Raw genomic sequence first — 19,168 nt, 5'->3', positions numbered from 1 at the left:
CGCTTAACTGATAAGGGCTGCAGGTGAGTGTAGGAGGAGGATGCCCCTCACAGGATCATAACCCCCTAAAGACCAGGACTCTGCCCACCTGCTGGGTGGGCTTTGAACACTGTGTAGCCCATTCCAGCCTTGAGCTCTGTTATGGTTTGTGTCTGAATGTCCCCCAAAGTCTCATGCGGTCATAGAGAGAGGGCTTTCCAGAGGTGGCTGGAATCTAGAGTTTGTGATTGATTCATGATCCCAAGCTGAGACCAGGGGTATGAGTGTTGCACCCACCTGGGGTGAGTAGCCTGAGTACAATATAAGGGACAGAAAAATGCTGGCCTTTCTCTCTCTCATTACTTTTTTTTTCCCAGCACCATGAACTGTTGCCCCTGTGCCATGCCGCCATGCCTTGGAACCAACAGATTATGAACTGAAACCCCTACAGACTGTTAGCTAAATAACCTGCCCTCCCTTAACCTGTGGGTGTTGGGTATTTTGTCTCGACAATGATAAAAATGCATCCTCTTGTATAATGGGATTATAGGCATATACAAGCTTCTTAACTATAAAACAACTTGAAATAGCTCAGTGTGCCCATTAATCTTAATTGTTGATGTAATGGGGTTAAGAGGTTCTTGGGGAGATGGTTGGACCATGAAGGTGCTGAACTCAGTGGTTCACCCACCATTCAGGCTCCTGGATGAGTCCCCTGTTAGCAGCCAGGGCCCAGCTGGAGGGGGAGGAGTCAGGAGGTGTTCCTCTTGGGCTGCATCTGGTCCTGGTGCTCTTTCCCTGGCTCTGCTTCTGGGCTGCCTTGACGCTCTGCCCCACCACCGGCTTCTACTGTGCTGTTTCTGCATTGGAACCAGCTGGCCGTGGACTGCAGCTGGGAGCCAGATGAATTCCTTCCTCCTTTAAACCGTGCATATTGTACCAGCAACGGGAAGGCTGACATGCTCAGGTAGGAGAAGCAGTTTTAAATTCCCACAAACACACTGTTTTGCAGTCCTGAGGTCTGGGCAGAGGGCCTTTGCAGGAGCTAGATCATCAGTCTGCTCTAAGTTTTTCATTATTTTTAAATTTGAGAGAAGGTCTTGTTAAACTGCCTAAGCAGGACTTGAACTTGTGTCTCCCCGAGGGCTGGTGTTTCAGACGTGGGCCACCACCCCGATTTCATTTCATTTTCTTTGTGGGTGCCTTTGCTATGGCTTTTCATACTCCTTTAGTGTGCTCTAATGGCTGTCAAAAGGTTCTCCAGAAAATTCACTCTGAATTTATCACACAGGTCAAAATCTGTGTGTGCGTCTCTTGGCAAAGGCAAAAGAAAATGCAAATAAGGGAAAGATTTAGGGTGTATTTTTAGAAGCAATTTTATTACTCAGCAAATGATAGCAAGGGGCACCAGTACCAACTGCCCACATTTACCAAGGCCCAAAATAGCTCATTTTCCTAAGTACCACTCTATTTACGAAATTCACATCACATACCTAAAATAATCCACTTAGGGAGGAAGAGATTTAAATAAAGATTAGTGTCACTTCTAAAGCACAACATTAACTGTTTTAAAAAACACTACATTCATCTTCCATACAATAAATATCATATAAATAAATAAAACTAAAGTCCAGTTTAGCTCTTACAGCTTTACATCCACAGTTTCAAAGCCATGTGGAAGACCGTCTCTTCCAGCCACACCAAAATCCTTCTCACAATCAGGAAAACACGTGGATAATTTCACCTGAGCTTCAGATCTATTCAAGTAAACAGCCAGGTTCCTTAGGCTTAGTGGACAAGACACAACTACACTTCTTAAGAAAATGTCTGTTTTCAGAAAGGAGATGAAAAAAACACCAAAGTTTCACTCTCCATTTATTTTTATCCTCAAGAAAAATAAGTTGGTGCACCAGAAAAAAAGAACCACAAGAAATTAAAGATGTAGACTCCAGTTGCAATCCATCAATGACTAATTTTGCACGTTCAGGCAAGTGATTACTTCTCTTCAAGGACAGTAAAATAAGAGAATTTCTATTTTAACAACTATTGCAAACATTAAATGAAATGCAGGAGCAACATTTATGGAAGCTCTTGGAAGGAACGGAACATCATTTCCATGTTAGATGCTGGTGTCAAAACAATCATTGTTCTAAAAATTGGTCATGCATTTGCCTCTGCCTTAATTTTTTTTCTCTTCTAGATTAAAGGTGTGTTATAAGGTACCTACTGAGTTGAGAATGTTCCTAATGTCTTAGTTCCTGGGAATAATCTTTGAAACTCAGGAAAATAGGAATAAACTTTGTAATATCAGAACCAGAAAAACGGAACAGAGTCATCAAAAGTCCAGTGCAGGACAGAACAACAAGAGAAACCAGAAAGTTGGAAATCATGTATATAGAAAAAAGCACTAATAACTCATAAGGAGCCATAGAATCTAACTGGGCCCTTCTTAGTTTTCTTTTCTTTTGCTGAAGTTTGAACTATTACAGGTTTTTAATTTAAATTTTCCAAAACATTATGTTAACTTGCTAGACCTATTACTAAGAAGCCCTTTGAAAATGAAGTACTTCTTCACTCACTGAGAGGGTTAGGCCACCTGAGCTGGAGTCTTGCCTCAACCCCTTCCTGGCCATGAGACTTGGGAAAGTTACTCACCCTTCTCTGGGTCTTGGTTTCTACATCGTCAAATAGAATGAAAGATATAATGGAAGTAAATGAGATAGTGAGTGAGGTAGAAAGTGTGGTAGACTGCACATATGCTTCTGTCATTATTCAGCTATGCATTTATACCTATGCATTCAGCAGCATGACAGGCGTTCTAGGTCGCTGGGAATAACAAACTCCTGAAGCTTTTCTCCTGTGAAATCATATGCACCAGTGTTCACGTGTCATATCTACATAAGGGAGAAATAATCATGCGTGAAGAGCAAAGGACCACAGAGGTTTTAAAAGTGAGATAAAAACCTGTGCTAGAAATCATTTGGCAAAGTAATGAACCATATCAGCAAAATGGCATTTTATAAATTCTAAAAGAGAACAGAGGACTTTTCTGTGACTAGTTATGTTTCTCTAAGACTATCTGAGGGGTCCAACAGATAAAGAAAGGGTGATAGAAAAATATTTCAGAAAGCTTTGGGTTGAATTTTACGTGGCAGTTTATGGTCATTAAACTGGCAGAATTTAATAGACACACTAAACTTGCAGTTTTGAACTCAAAAAAGCTAAAATCAATGCTTCAGCTCACCCTGCTCCTGACCCTTGAATTGTAGTCACAAACCTACTGCTATTTAATAGTTTTATTGTGGCTATAAAGGGGAATAGAAAATAACACCCACCAATTATGAGTGGCTAAAAGGTATGGTCAGAATGAAATTGATACACAATGGAAACATCCAAAAGAACTAGAAGAAAAAAGAAACCATAAATTAAATTTCAAATAAACAACACTTGTTTATTACAAGGCTGTCGATCCCATAATTGGGACACATGCTCAACAAATACTTTACCTGAAATTCAAATCTAATGGGAAGCTCTGTATTTAATCTAGGAGACCCTAACAGTATAAGTACTAATATCCTTATTTCATTGATGAGGAAAATGAGATTCACAGAAGCTAAGTAATTTATCCAAGGCCATACAGCTATCAGGGGATAACTAGTTTTTAAACTTAATAACAAAGTTTGAATTCATAATCAGTATGAAATATTTTCTTGACTTAATTAAGCCTCTCCTACATCTTGGTGGTCACCTCCTGTTGCTATTCCCCAGACAGAATGCTCCATAACTTTATTTATATCTCGGCTCCTCCCTTAATATCATTTGCTAACTTCTCGCTTAGCAGGTGAAGTCTCCATCCCACTGTGGCCATTTTCCCACAAACACTTGTCTTTCCTACCTGTCCTTGGGACTGTGCCTCCTCTCGTGTGTAGCTCACGTGGGAAGAGAAATTAAGGGGACCATTTTCTCATCGTGAAGTTTTGACTTGTGAGGGCATTTGTAACCCCCACTATTTGTTTTCTTTTCTCTGCCTTATTTCCTTTTGAAACACCCCAAACTCTAGTCTTGAAAACTGCACCCACTTTATGGCCTATAGATTATAGTTTAGGTGCTTGGTTAGAGTTAGACCTCAAACAGTGAGTGGACTTTGGCCAAATCCCCAAAAGGCCTCCTCTTCTCCCTTAATTGGCCATAAAAATTATTGAAAGGGAAACAAACAGGTTTATCTCAAGGCACCAAACTGCCTAGTGCCTACATTCTGAGTGTTAATTAAGCAGATGTATAAGGTCTTGTAACAGTTCCAAAGCAATGCCAGTGCTGCAAAGGTGGTATCCATGGAAACCCCGGACCCTGCGAACTCTCAGAGGGATGCATAACAGACGGAACAAAGGAATCGGCCAGCCAATAGCCAGCAGTTTCAATGGCAAAAACTGACTGACCAGTGCAGTTTGAAATAAACCTCAGTTTCTGAACTCTCAGTGTCCTGTAAGTTAATTTCTTGAGCATGTGGTAACAGTCTTGTTCTTTGTCTCATGATTCCTTAAGCAACCAAGGAAAAGCTGTGCACCCAAGAGGACTGTCTCTCTCCAAACTTGAAAGCTTGAGCTATATGGTAAGAAAAAAAAATGCAGAAGTTCATTCACTCCAGAAAGCCAATTAGCTTACTTCTTTCTATTTCTTATTCAAAGCTGGTTCTCTTAAGTTTTCTATGTCCTTCAAATTTAATTCCTTCTTTAGATTGGATTACATAACTGGTTCCTGTCGTTTATAACAAAGAACCCTGATTTATTGTCTCTCTCTAAGGTCCATATATAACACAGCTCTGTACATTCCAGTTTCAACAAGGGTGTCTTCCAAGTAAATATGTTTTAGTACATAATAGGCACTCAGAAATGCCTGTGAGCTCAAAGGAGGGTAAACAGCTGTTCAGGCTGGCGGCACAGAAGATGGAAAAGACACTCAAATGCTTTCTTTTCATATCAACCGCTGCTCTGACTGGGCTCTTAGCTAGCACATTGGGCACCGGAACCACTGACTTTATAAAGAGTAGATGGATGACTTAATAAGCCTCATGTGCTTCTAAGATCCATGACTCACTATAGATAAGAAATCCAGCTTGAGGTCCCTTCCAACGTCTCTCAACAAGAACTATGATGCACTAGTGCAAGTTTCTAAAAAATCAAAAAGAGCTGAAATTGCATTCTACACTGCCAGAAAAACATCATTTTCAATACACTTTAAAAATGTTTCTAATAATCCGTTTAATGTAATTTTTCGTTATATCTTCAACCAATAGTTGGTAGATGCAGACTTTAAGAATAAAAGCAATGGGCAGATAAACGTAGCGCTATTTACCAGGTAAGAGGAGTGACTTGGGATTTGCTGAGTGCCTCCATGTTGGTATTATACTTTTACGAAATAGCTTAACATTCACTTAATGTTTATATGAATACCAGCACAGGATATCAACTAAAGGAAAGGACAGATGGTTTCTCCTCTGCCTGGGTCAGACCATAAGATGATGTTCTCTTCAGTTCCAGTACTAATGGCAGCGATGGAACAGGACTTCTCTAAGAGGACAGAGGGCAGTGGAATAAGGAATCTGAATGCCTTGTCATTCAAGGAAGCGACTAAAAATGCTTCAGTTGGAAAACAGCTTGGGTGAGCCTTCTGAGCAAAATTAGATTTAGTCTGTATAATTTCAGAATGCACACTTTAATGTAGCGGCTAGAATAGACTCAGAAATAATCGTGTACTAAGAGCCTGCTCTGTACAGTGCGTGGGGTTAGGAGCAACAGAGGACGCAGGGAAACAGGTGCAGTTCCCTCCTCCCGGGAGTGTGAAACCCTCACGCAGGCGGCTCTGACAAGGCTTCTAACCTCCGCGGAAGCATGAGCAGGTGGGACATCGGTTCTCACCAGTGCGATCCAGAAAGGCCTCCTGGAGAAGGAAGAATCCAAACCACATTTTGAGGAAACAAAAGAGCCACGTGAAACTTACTAGAGGAGACCTCCAGGATGAAGGAGGCACTCGGGCACTAGCAGAGAGCAGGGGTGTAAAGGCTTCACTGAGAAACCGTGGAAAGCTATGGTGGTGACCCAGAACAAGCTGGGTATGAAGGGGAGCCAAAGAGAGACGTCTGGCACAGTTAAAGGAGAAGTTAAATCCCGAAGACGTGAAGAACTGGTCTCCCCAGAAAGCGCCTTCCGACACCCACATGGGTTTTAAGAGGAGGGCGATATCAACAATCTTGTCCAGAGCAGGACCTCGGGGGAGTCTGGAAAGTCACAGAGAGCCATTAAAGATGAAGACACAACATGCAACACCCCCGAGCCCCCACAGGCCTGTCCACCATCAGTCTCTTCTCGGATTGGTCTCATGAGAGCCTGGATTTTCCCCAGAGGCCACCACCCCAGGTGGCTCTTCCCTGAGTCTCCAGCTGCATTTCAGATTATTTTATGACACTTAATATTATGTAAATGATTTGTAAGATGTTATACCACATTGTTTGGGGGGAAAACACAAGGAAAAAATAGTCTGTGTATGTTTGGTATACACCTATATCTTTTTTCCAAATAATTGTGATGTGAATTCCAGATAGGAAATGGAATCCGTGGACGTGAAGGGCTGTGTGCAGAGGAGCCTTCTGGCCTCCAGCCTCCCAGCACTGGGCATCGTCCAGTGGTCCTGCCCTCCTGCCTGCTGCAGTCCCGTACTTCAAACTCTGGGTCAGACCGTGCCCTTACCAGTAACAGCACCCCCTTCACAGTGCTGGACACACGCGCCACCCTCTGACACCTCCTCGAATCCTTCCCCTTCTTCGTGCCCTGACTCTACCACCCTCGGCTCCCTCCAAGCTCTCACCACTCTGCAGCTCCTCCTGTCTTCCTGACTCCTGTCTTCACCGAGGTAAGCCACGTAGTCAACCCCTGCGGTCTTCCTGCCCAGGCACCTTTCGTTTCCTCTCACTCTTCCTGCTTCCTTGGCAAATACAACTCCACCGTTGTGCCTTTACTTGGGTAGCTCAATGAAGTTTAGAAAACTCGCCACCACGGTACCTATTATACCTTAATATTGTGACTGTGAATCTTGAAAGTCCCAACAGAGATGGCAGGCGTCACTCCCTCCTTCTCTCCTCCTCCCTTCCTGTCTCCTTTCCTCCTCCTCCTCCGTCTCTTCCCTCTCCCTGCTGCATCCTTATTCTCAGTGACGTCTTCTTTCCCCCCTTGAGGGTAGGGACCTCTTAGACCATCCTCCCCGCCCCGAGTCCCAGTCGCCCTCCCAGGCCCGCCCCGCGCTCTGTGCGCATCACTTCTGCTGTGGATTTGCTATTTTGAAAAGCAGCTTTCTTAGTCTCACGTTTCCTCACTTCCCTGCTTCTTCACTATGCTTCATAACAAAACTCAGAAAGAGTTGTCCATATCCAGGACATATAACTTAGACCCTCTCGGTCTTCCTTAACCCCACGTCAGTCCTGGTGTCAGCGCCACACCTCGCTGGACTGCTCTCCCTGGAATCACCACTAACTTCCACTTAGCGAAAGTCAATGGCCAGTTCTCAGCTCTCACCATAGTGGACCTTCAGTGCTTAGCCTGAACAGTCACTCTTGCCTTCTTGCTAAGTGTTTTTAACTCCTCAGACATGGCGCTTCTGGCTTTCTTCATTCTTGCTAGCCATTCTTTCTTGGCCTCCTTTACTGGTGGGTTATGTCCTCTGTGACTCTTTACTGCTGAATTTGGGAAACTCAAGTTTCAGCCTTTCTCTCCCCTTCTCCATCTACCCAGTGGCTCTCAGCACCCTGCGGGTTGGTTTCTGAACACCTGATGAGTACCAAACCCATGATGATGATGATGTTCCAGCCCCTTCTATAAGACGCTGTGGGGTTTGCTTTTAACCTACTTACATCCTCTAGTGTACTTTCTATCAGCCGCGTATGGCCCTGTGATGGTTGACTGGTTGTATCACTTTGAGAAGTCAGGAAGTTTAATTGAATTAGCTCAGTAATGCTATACCCTAGGGTGCGAGGGACCTGCCCAGGGGCAGCTGATTGCATGGACTGTACAAAGAGGAAAGGAGAAAGGTCTGACCTGTTTCTGTTCTTCAGAGGACCCCCCGCCTTTGCCTTCTGCTCGGACATCATCTCTTGGCTCCTAGTGCAGACTCTTTAGCTCTGCCCCAGATCCTTCGGCCTTCCATCACAGACCCATCAGCCTCCTGATACAGACTTGCATGGGGCACTGCAGTGAGCTCGGGATCCTGGTCTGAATCCTCCAGTTTGTACTGTGTAGACGCCCTCTGCACATCTCTGTGACTGATCATCATAAGCCACTTCTGTGATTTCTTACACATTTATGTATCTTGGGTTGTACCTGTTTCTCTAGTAAAACACTGACTGATACAGCCCCTAAATACCAAATATAATGCAAAGGTAAACAGTGCGATGGAAACAGTGATTACACTCTGTTGTTTAGGGAAGAGTGTGTACATGTCCAGTACAGATGAGATACTTTGCTCGGAGTTTTTGATCTACGGTTGTGTTGATTAAATCCAGAGATACGAAACCCACTGACTTAGAGGACCAACTGTCCACCCTCCTTTGATCACATTTTCCCATCTGATAGCTTTGGGTATCATGAATGTGTCAGCTGTCACTTAATAGCTCACCACTTCCTGGCCGGCCTTCTCCGTCCTCAGCCCATGCACTCTAGAGAGGAGGTCATCTCTACCTCCTCTTTCTGTCTTATCCCACATTCAGTCCACTGGGAAATTCCATTGGCCCAACATTAAAGAGCACCAAGAACCAAGATTTCACCATTACTTTTGCAGCCAGAGGTACGCTCCCTTCCCAGCTAGGGTATTTTGGAACCTCTCGATGACCGTCCTCCTCCTCACTTCCCCTACAGTGTGTTCTCGGGGAACAGCCAAAGTGATCCTGTTAAAACCTGTCAAGTGATGGGGTTCTTCTGCTGAAAGACCTCCCCCGTCACACGGGGCTCAGCTCGCTCACCACGGCACACAGAGCGCGGCTCCGTCCTGTCTCCACAGCCCTCTCCATGAGCTGTTGTCCTCTCACTCCGCTCTAGGTTCACGGACCTCCCATGCATTAAGCTCCCAGACTGAATCCTACCACAGGCTGGTCCTCGATGGTCCCTCTGCTGGAACACAGCTGCCCAGACACCCCTGAGTCCCTCTCAGCAGCTTCTGGTCCCTGATCGTAGGTCTCGTCCACAAAGCCACCTACCCTGACCGCCTTACGTGAAATTGCAATATGACTTTCCTTTCCTGCCACCTGATTTACCTGCTTTTATTTTACGTGTGATACTTACCCCTTCCTAAACACTATATATTTTACATGACACATAGTTTATGTATAACATAACCATATGCAATAATCACAACTACAATATGGTTACATACACCTGCACTCTAGCCTTCATGTCAAATGGTTTTATCTACTTATTATGTTGATTTACTGTCTCTCCCAGCTAGGATGGGAGCTCTCCAAGGGCAGGAACGTTCTCCTTTGTTCACTGCGGTCTCTCTGGTACTAAAGGCAGGCAGAGCAATTAGGGGTCTATTGTAAGCGTCTCAAGCACAGCTATTGAAGGCTGAGTCTGGTCCCACCCTACAGGGCATTGGAAGTACAGAGAGGGGTGATGCAGTGCCCATGTCTGGCTAGAGGCCCTCGCGGAGGACAGGCAAACAGGTAATTTCAAAACGTGAAAAGGCAGTGTGACCCTGCAGAGATCAGCATGAGTGGGGCGGCACCTAACAGCACCAGGACCGAAGCGGTGTCAGGATGACTGCATGAGATGCTGTTTGATGTTCCAGTTTGTCTTAGCTCTAGTTCCAGTCCATTGACTATTTAGTCAACAAACACTCATCTGGTGTTGCTCTGAAAGTATCCTGTGGTTGTGACTCTGGTCTACCATCAATTGGCTTTAAGTAAAGGAGATTTTCCTAAATCAGACACATCCAAGCTACGACCCGTGCGCTGCCCGTCTTTTACCTTTTGCTTTTGTTTTTAATATTATAATAAAATATTTAAAAGGTAAGAAGTGTCCCACTTACATACACTAACTGCAGCGTATTAACTGTGTTTTGTTTGCAGCCCAAGACAATTCCTTTTCATTCGGGGCAGCCCGGCTGAGCCAGGCCCAGGACGAGCCAATGTGTTGAAAGGCTCCACGGCCCCTCACAGCCTGCTCTGCGGATCTCAGGCCTGGCCAGCCGCTCCCCAGGGCAGTGAAGGCTGCGTTCTCACGATCCGTCTCTGTGTCCCGCTCTTCCCCGGCTCTGCTTTTCTGGCCAAACCCTAACTGATACACCAGAGCACCAAGGGCTAAGGTGGAGAGGGCGGGCCAGGAAGGCCGTTGTTTCTAACACACCGAAAGGCTCGAACTGGAAGTTTTGAGCGGCAGGACAGGCGAGGTGAATACCACAGTCCAGGATAGACATGAATCTCGCTGGCTTCCTTAGGAAGGCTTTACTGAGACAGGGAGAAAGAGACAGGTGCTGGGGGCCAGGCTACCAGGAAAGCTGCGCGAGAGACAATTAAGAGGAGAACGTGGAGGACACATTGCCTGGGGTTGCTGGAGAGCTGTGTGTAGGGAAGGAGCCTGTGGTCTACCCCGGCTGAAGCACGCACCCCACTGTGATAGAATGAGGGCCACTGAGATCTCGAGGACAGGACGGCCAGAAACTGGATTGTGCTGGCTGAAGACTGGCCAGGCGATGAGAGAGCAAAGGGACAGGTAGACTAATCCTCCCGAAGTTTTGGTTTAGGAGGGAGACGGGAACAGGGCAGAGGAAAGAGAAGACACAACGTCACAGGAGGGCATGGACATGAGAGGAGCTGAGCGTCTGCAGACACTGAGCGGAAGTAGCCAGCAGTGCAGGCAGGGGACAGAGAGAAGAACAAGGACACACGTGACCCAGAGCAAGGTTTTCAGGAAAGCAGAGGAGCCAGGGCTCAGGCCACAGGCGAAGGCTTGGCGGGGGGCAGCGGGAAGCCCTGTTATCTTTTGCAATCTGCAAGAAACTGGAGGAGGCTGGAGCTGCATCTGAGGATGCAGGCTGAGAGACCTCCAGTCCTCAGGGGCTTGGGGGCTTCCTGCAGAGGTCAGGGAACAAGATACAGCTCAGAGGGAGAAGATGCACGCAGGGCAGGAAGTGAGGCCTGGCTCCCAGGACCTCACAGGAGGAATCATCGGGTGAGAGTCACTCTAAAGGGCTTCTCAGCTCCCTGGTGACCCAGGACTCCCACATCTACCTCGTTCACTAATGTTTCCCTCAGCACCCAACAAAACCCGGCATGCAGCAGGCTCTCTGTAAATATTTACTGAATGAGCACTCGCACAAGTGAAAGTCTAAATGAGATTTTCTCCCAAACAAGCACAGAAAGCCTTTTAGGTAGACTGACCTGCTGTAATGCAGAATCCTTTAATATTTTCAAGAGCTCACACCTGCTCATCAGGGGTCTTGAAATGGAATATGAGGACCCAGCTCTTCCCCTGATCTCAGGAGGATCCCCTGAGCTGGCAAGCTTATCCAGAGAATTCGAGCTCCAGAGCGGTCATTGTTAGCTTGAATTTTCCCCTAGGCTATCTCAGAGCAAGTCATCAGAAAAATGGCTAATGTCTATTTTTAGTTTATTGCACAATAATTTTTTTTTCTGAACTGAGCCAGAGTTTATCCCTCTGATTTTCATTTAGATTCTGCCATTGCAGGCGGAATATAGCTTTAACCTTCTTTAATACATCAATCCCGCTCTTCTTACTGGTCCTGGTGACATTTATCATCAACTGAAGTCAAGACAGGGAGAAGAACTAGACTTTCACAAAGGTAAGCTCAGCCAGCACGATTCTACAATAAAACTACAAAGCAGGCCAGGGCAGCCTGCTGTTTGCACGGTCCCCGCCGAACCCCCCAGGCCTTACCTGCGTGGAGCACTTTGGTTCTGCCATTAGTGACTCCGGAAGAGCTGGCTTCCATTTTTACCGTCCTTCTGCCTGCAGGGAGTGAGGAGTGCCTGACCACAGGCCCGCGACGCCGTGACCCCGGGCGGCTTGCCACACTTCGCCGTTGATGGATCTGCAAGTGCTTTTCAGCCCCATGAATAGATAAACTTAAACCTGGAACGAGAAACAGCCCCATTAGACCAACCAAGTCCATTCTGAGTGGCTAACATGGCAAACTGGGCTCTGGCCGGACTTCCAGAGGACAGAGCCAACGGTGTTGTCGTCCTGGAGGTGCGGGAGCAGTATGGGCAGCTTTTCACATGGCTTTATTTATTGAACATTGCTTCATTCAAACGTCACAATAAAACTTCCATGAACAAAGACTCAATAAAGCCAAATATGGGGAGTATTTCCAATATTCCGGAAAAATATGCAGGTGCTTGGCACACTTATCAGGAAGCGTAAGGCTTAGAGTCACTGGTGGAAGCCTGGCATTTCAACAACCATCAATGAGCCTCCTCCGTGGGCGTCACTGATAGGCCAGCGTTGGCAACTGAGTGTACATTTACGTCTGTTAACCTAGAATTAAAGCTATTCTGCTCTAAAAATGAAATAGGGCAAGATAATTGCAAATGTGCCAAAAGCAGAGACTCATCTGAGCCCCAGGCAGCCACTGCCCGCCACGGGAGCCCAGACTTCCCAACCTTGCTTCATCTCTTCCTCTGCTTTTGTGGTTGGTTTGTGTCTTCAGTGCTGGAGTTTAAGTAAATCCTGGCATCGCGTCAAGCTCATTAAAAGCTCTACTGACTGCACCGACTTACATCAATCACACCGGTACTGACTACATATGCTGCTGTGTATCACTTGCCGAAAATTCTGAGTTCAAAAGATATTTTTAAAAATCATGTAATTTTCACTATTAAAGGTTGCTATGATATCAATGCATTACTCAGAGAACTGATGAAAGAAAAGAAGCAAGCATGTATCAGGGCTGTCCTTTGCCAATCATAATCCGAAGTATCAATCCTATTTCCAAGTGGTGGAGAGAGAGACGATTCTTCACTACAGAGGAATTCCTGCTAATAAATGCTGATGGAAAAGAAAAGTATAAAATCATTTTAGAAGTCCCAGTGAAATATGCACAGTGACCTGATTTGTCCAGACAATTTCTGCAAGGACAGAGTTGGAATTTAAACCCTTAGAAAATCCAACTCTGAAAAGCAAGGAAAGATTTTAGCCGTATAAGGTCAATAAGCCAGTAGGACTTGGGAGGAATCATGTTATCTGAAAGGCAGCAGCTGAGCCTCACCAAATTGCAGGAATTTTTATGAAGAAGAATCTGCTGAAAAGCAAGGCATAAAGTAATTAGTTTATGGATTATAAGTACTTGGAGCCCACAGTAAGAAGTCTCCTAAGACCTCAGAAGTGGGGGAAATCAAAAGCCTTCTCAGTAATAAACTCAGCGCCAGCCATTGTGGGCCATATGACAGGTGGAAAGGCTCACCTTAAATTCTGCCAGGGGGGAAACACAGGGAAAATGACTGGGTCGGTTTGTAAATTCTAACAAATCTTAGAAAGGACAATTCAAATCAGAACGGGGTTTTATCAGACCAGGAAACATTATGACAAATTCTAAGGCAGTGCCACCCATGCAAAAGCCTTGAGAGCTAGGAATCCCAGCTGCACCCAGACCTGCCTTCCCAGTGCCTGCTCTCCCCTCCTCCGCCACTGTCTGCCTTAACTCTGACTGCATTAGCTGGACTCCTTCCGGACAGGACCTGGCTTCCTGTACGGGAGGAGCACGGGGGATTAGTGTTCCCCATGACCAGCAGGCAGGCTTCTCTGTGTGAGCTGAGGAACCGAGGTCCCGGGCTTCTGCAGAGCCATCTGCTCACAAATTACTTAGGACGAGTCTGTCACCAGGCTCTGGCTTCCAAGTCCATGCGGCTGGGAGCCTGAGCCTGGTTCTTGAAGGCCTGCCAGGCTGGCAGCCCTCGGCAGACCGCATGACGGGCTTCCCTGGCAGTGTACGCCTGCTTGGGCGCTGCCCGGGTGCCAGGCGTGTGTAGCCTCCGCCCGCACTGGTGTCTCTCAGAGGCACCAGGACGTCAGGGCCAACCTGCTGTTCTTCCCCCACCACGGTCTGCAGCGTTGTTAAACACCCCATGCTTCCACCGAGGCGCACACTGAATGTCTGCAGGCCCAGCAGGACTCCAGAAAAAGCCAGACAGACTAGCAGATGACACATGCAAGGAATGGCAGACATATTTTAAGTCAATGAGAAGTGACACATGTGGCCTCAGGCTGCAAATACGAAGCAGGCCACTCTCCCCAAAACATGTCTTCTCGTCCCCTTTGCAGAGGGTCACTGGGCGGAAGGAGGTGGGGCTCTGAGCTCTTCCATAACCCCGCCCGACAGAGGCAGAAAGGCAAACCCGAGAGTGAAAATTACCCTGCGGAAATGAGGGGCCCAGGCACTCGACACTGTTGAACCCCATGTTTAGAAAACAAAATACGGCACAGCATAAGGAAAACACTGAAATTAAAGATGACGCGCCAGTGCTGTCAGGAGAGCTTTGTGGGTCACGCTGGAACCGGGCCTGTGTCCTGAGGGACACCGAAGGGCAGGGCCCCTCAGCTCCCCTCCTCGGTCGGAGGGCTGGGCCACAGGGAAAGAGAGATGCGCCGATTAACAGCTGATGCACAGGATCACAGATGTGCTCTGGGCATCTGAAAACGTGACGATGCGCAGAAGATTCGGAAGTCACAAGCTGAGAGATGGAATCGTCACCATGAATTGTGTCTTCTGTTTTTTCCTTCATTCTTCTAGTACAAAAACGGTGGCCACTGCCTATGAGATGCCAGGCTCCGGGCTCAGACCTTATCAGATCTCTGCAATGCCTCGCCATGACAAAGCAGTGGAGTCTCTGCTTTCCAGACCCAAACCAGAGGCTCTCCAGGGTCCCTGTCCAAGGGCTGAGGGAGAAGGAGCCCCTGGGATTGGAGCCCTGTTCCTCTCAGCCAGGGCATGGGCTCCGACAAGCTGAACACCAGCCGAGACTGGGTGGGTGGTATTGGCAGTGGCTCTGAGGGCCTGAAGAGATTTATCCCAGCAGAGATCAGCAGGCCCGGAGGATGGCACCCCTTTTGACCGAAGCCCTTCTAGAACCTTCTCCACCATTCCTTTGCCATTTTGGGTTCATCTATGCTGGAATGCCCCCTTTCACATATTTCATCAGTCTACTGCTGGCCTCCTGTTCTGGCCATCCTGCCCCTGCCTGGGGAGCTCAGAGAGCCCCAAGCATCTTACGCAGTGTCACCAGCCGTCCGCTCTGTGTGGTCAGCCCCTTGGTGAGTCCTCCTGCTTTGCTGCCTCCTAAACTCAAACTGGCCTTTCCTGTTGGGCCTGCATATTGTGAGAAACTCCATGACATCATATAAACACCGTGCTTCATACAGTTTTTTATACCAAGTCAAACCCAGGACCTTGCGCTTGCCAGGCAGGCGCTATGCCGCTGAGCTACATCCCCAGCCAGCACTTCATATTTTGAAATAACAAACCCAGCGAAGCTCAGATTTCCTCTGGGCTCCTCCTGTCCTTACTATTCAAGTTTTTCCTGATTTTTCCCTCAATAAAGTTGAATTCTGCGGTGCCCTTTCAGGCTGGCCCACCTCCAAGGGCCTCTCCTCCTGGAGGCACGGCCTGGTGGAAGTGTGCCCGGGGCCCGGTGATGTGCTTCCCTCTGAGTGCCACTCCTGGGATTCAGAAGAGCGTGTGCCAGGGGCATCTGTGGTTCTGTGGCTGTTGTACAGCTCACAGCAGTGGTGCTACGGCTGCTGCCGCCTCGTTCCCTGCCCTCTCTGAGGTACAATACTTTTCAAAACAGAGAGACTGAATTTTAAATGTCACCACCATGGACAGAACACGAGTTACTATTCCTAATTACGAAGGAGACATTTGCTTCTAGCTTTCTTTTTGTTAAATGGGAACCTGCTTCTTCACGGAGTGGAACTGAGATGTGAATCTTCTTGGCTGCTTATTCTCAACCAAGATTTCTTCCCCAAACTTTCTGGAGCTTCTCTAACATCTTGTCTCACTTGGCTCAAAGATCCTTTCTAAAATCGGCTGCATTGAATGAAATTGCGGTTCCCCTTCTCAGGGTCTTCCCTGAAGAGTTAAAGACATATATTGTGGTGGCACATGCCCATCACAGGTAAACCCTAGAAGCAAGTGTGTGGCCACCAGCAGATGGACCGGTAAAGGAAATACAGCCCGGGTTTCCAAATGGGTCACCAGGGCTCACTCTGGAGCCCGTGGGCCTGATGAAAGCAGAGACTTGAAATCCGCTGCTGGGCTTGGGCTTCCTCTCCGGCATCCCTACTGTTACCGTGAAAAGCACACGTGCCAGGTAGCTGCGGGCCTCAGAGTGACCACAGGCAGCAGACCTGAAACTGACCTGCAAATTCACCACGGCCAAGATCGGCCCAAGCCCAGCTTCCCTATAGACTCCCCGTCATAAGGACGAGTGTTTCTGAGTGTCAGCTACCCAGATTTGGGGTCACTGGTACACAGAGAGACCCAGTGGACTCGACCCCCATGACAGTCCTCAGCGCATGGGCTGGCAGTCTGCTGCCAGTGGTCACAGTCACAAAGGAAACAGCCCCCTCCTCGCCCAAAGCGCTCTTCTCCAGATGCCAGTCAGCCCTGCTCTGGACTCAGCCCAGTGATCACCTCTCTCAAAGTGTTCAGGTGTCTTCTCTGCCACAGTGGGAACTGTGCCAGGTCACGCATGTACTTAGTGTCATTAGGCACTTACAACATTACATGGTACCCAATAAAATTATTCAATCTTTCTGTCAATTACAAACAGCAAATAAACTTAAAAATAAGGTTTAAAGGATGCATCTGCCACTCAAGAACTGCACCTTGAAATCATGAGCTGCCACTGTCAAAATGTGAAAATAAACACACTGACCACATTGACGCGCTCCACGTGGTGTGGCGACAGGAACCCTCACTCACACGGTCCGGCCACGCTGGAAGACAGTCAGTAACTTCCTGTGGAACCAAACGCTGTCTTGCCCATGACCCAGCGGTCAGGCTCTCTGTTGTCACTCATGAGCTGAAAGCTTTTACTCCACACAAAACATATACATGAAGGTTAATCATGTGGCATGATATTAATCATGCAGCTTAACTCATAACTGCCTAAAATTTAGAAGCAACAAAGTCGTCTTTCAGATGGTGAACTGTGGGGGATGAGGTGTCACTTTGTAGGCCCAACCCCCTCTAACCTGCAATTTACAATAGCCGCCCTGGTATGCGAGAAGGAGGTAGAATAGGAATGCCTGTTCTCAGTGAGCCCCTCACCCTCTGGAATCCATACTGTGAGCTGGCTTTGTTTTGCAGAAGTCTTGAGGAAGTGGCTGGCCACCCTTTGTGACACTAACAGCAGACAAATTAACAACATTCTTGAGCTAATGAATTTCTTCCTGGGCTAGAGAAGTTATGAGAACTGGTTGTGGTTATTTACTTCACTTAGATAGTTTAGAATAAACATTGTAGTCTGTCACGTTGTAGCTTGCCACAAAGAATGCCTTTTCACTACTTAATTATCTGGGCTCTGTGAACTGATCGGGTTTACTATATATGAATCCTAAAATAAAGATTGTGCGTGCAGTGCAGTGTAACGCGGTGCAGACAGTAAAGGTGTCTCTCCTGTCTTTCTTTTCCGAGCACTGTACCCCCCGTGTCCCGATCAGGCGTGTGTGCGTGTTTACCTTGCCCGGAGTTCAGAGTGCTCTAAGACACTCACGACAAGTGGCGCCCGAATTCAGGGACTCCGAAGGTCGCTTAGGAAGGTAAGTATAATTTTATTACGGGGAAATGGGACAATCTGCTTCCTCTCCTTTCTTAAAAATTCTTAAACATTTATTATCTATATATGGCATATCGCTCAGGTCAGCTGACTTGGATATGTGTATTGATACAATTAAAGAATATAATCCTTGGTTTCCAGATGAAGGAACTTTGGATGTAGAAGTATGGAGGAAGGCAAGGGTTAGTATAGAAAGGGCTATGCAACAGGAGGAGAAGATTCCTTTACGTTTTTGGGCTATTTGGTCGGTTGTGTACTCTTTATTAAAAGCTATGGAAGATGAACATATTGTAGAAAATCTTCAACTAGAAATTAAGCCAGTTATTCAGGAATTGCCCCTCACATAGGAGGAGCAGAATGTAGTTCAAAATGACGCTATCGCTTTAAGTAGTGAAAAGGCGTCCAAACTAAAAGTAAAATCCACTACAGCCGACTCAGCTTTAGCTGCCGCAGCAATATCAAATTATGACAATTGCCCAATTTTACAGGCTATACAGCATTTAACACAAGAGGTGAAACAACTCTCCGTTAAGCAGAACCCGCCTGTAGTTCCCTCTGCACCTCCTCCATCTAACCCTAATTGGAGTAAAGCCAAGCTAGCTTTGGCTGATTTACCAAAATTAGGGGATTCTGATGAGGAAAAGCCTGCCTTTGCTTTCCCTGTAATCAGGCCGCAGCCAATAGATGGAGAGGCAGTTCCCCCTAGATGGGAAGCATTTAATATGGATGATTTAGCAAAATTAAAAAAGGCTGTAACCCTTTATGGCCCTCAGGCTCATTACACTAGAGAATTAATAACATCGGTAGCAGATCAGTATGGTAATCTTGCTCCTTATGATTGGAAAGCCTTGGCCAAAATTCTTTTAAAGGAGCCAAAATATTTACAGTGGCACATGTGGTTTATGGAAGGTTGTGCGGAAAAGGCAAGACAAAATGCTGACGATCGAGATCCTAATATTAGACTCCTTTCTTATCCCATGCTCTCTGGTACAGGTTTCTTTGATACTGTTGAGCATCAGGCAGGAGCTCCAAGAGAGATTCATGCTCAATTAAAAGATATTGCTTTAAAAGCTTGGGATAAAATACGGCCTAAAGGATCAGAATATGGATCTTGGGCTAAAGTTCTGCAAGGAGCCAATGAACCGTATGTTGAGTTCGTTACAAGACTTCAAAATGTTATAGAAAAAACAGTAGTGGGACAAGACTTACAAGAGCATCTCTTAAAAATGTTAGCTTTTGAAAATGCTAATGATGAATGCAAAAGGGCTTTAATTCCAATAAAAGATACTGGAACGATTGACAATTTTATAAAACAATGTAAAGATTTAAATTCAGAATCTAGGAAAATGCAAC

General features: G+C 46.5%; 1 protein-coding gene across 4 annotated transcripts in view; it reads right to left on the bottom strand.

Annotated features, from left to right (window-relative positions):
• Ano4 (anoctamin 4) overlaps positions 1-19,168 on the bottom strand; it is a 354,709-nt gene that overhangs the window by 162,950 nt on the left and 172,591 nt on the right. For all 4 annotated transcript variants that reach the window (XM_063255442.1, XM_063255443.1, XM_005006337.4 and 1 more), the window contains one exon: positions 11,916-12,110. In XM_063255442.1, coding sequence (XP_063111512.1) covers positions 11,916-12,110 — 195 coding nt within the window. The remainder of the gene's footprint in view (positions 1-11,915; positions 12,111-19,168) is intronic.

Source organism: Cavia porcellus, unplaced genomic scaffold (assembly GCF_034190915.1).
Source record: "Cavia porcellus strain 051 isolate PalLab524CR breed Dunkin Hartley unplaced genomic scaffold, mCavPor4.1 scaffold_8, whole genome shotgun sequence".
NCBI classification, from domain to species: domain Eukaryota; kingdom Metazoa; phylum Chordata; class Mammalia; order Rodentia; family Caviidae; genus Cavia; species Cavia porcellus.
The sequence above is the reverse complement of the archived record's forward strand: the minus strand, read 5'-3'. Positions and strand labels throughout refer to the sequence as shown.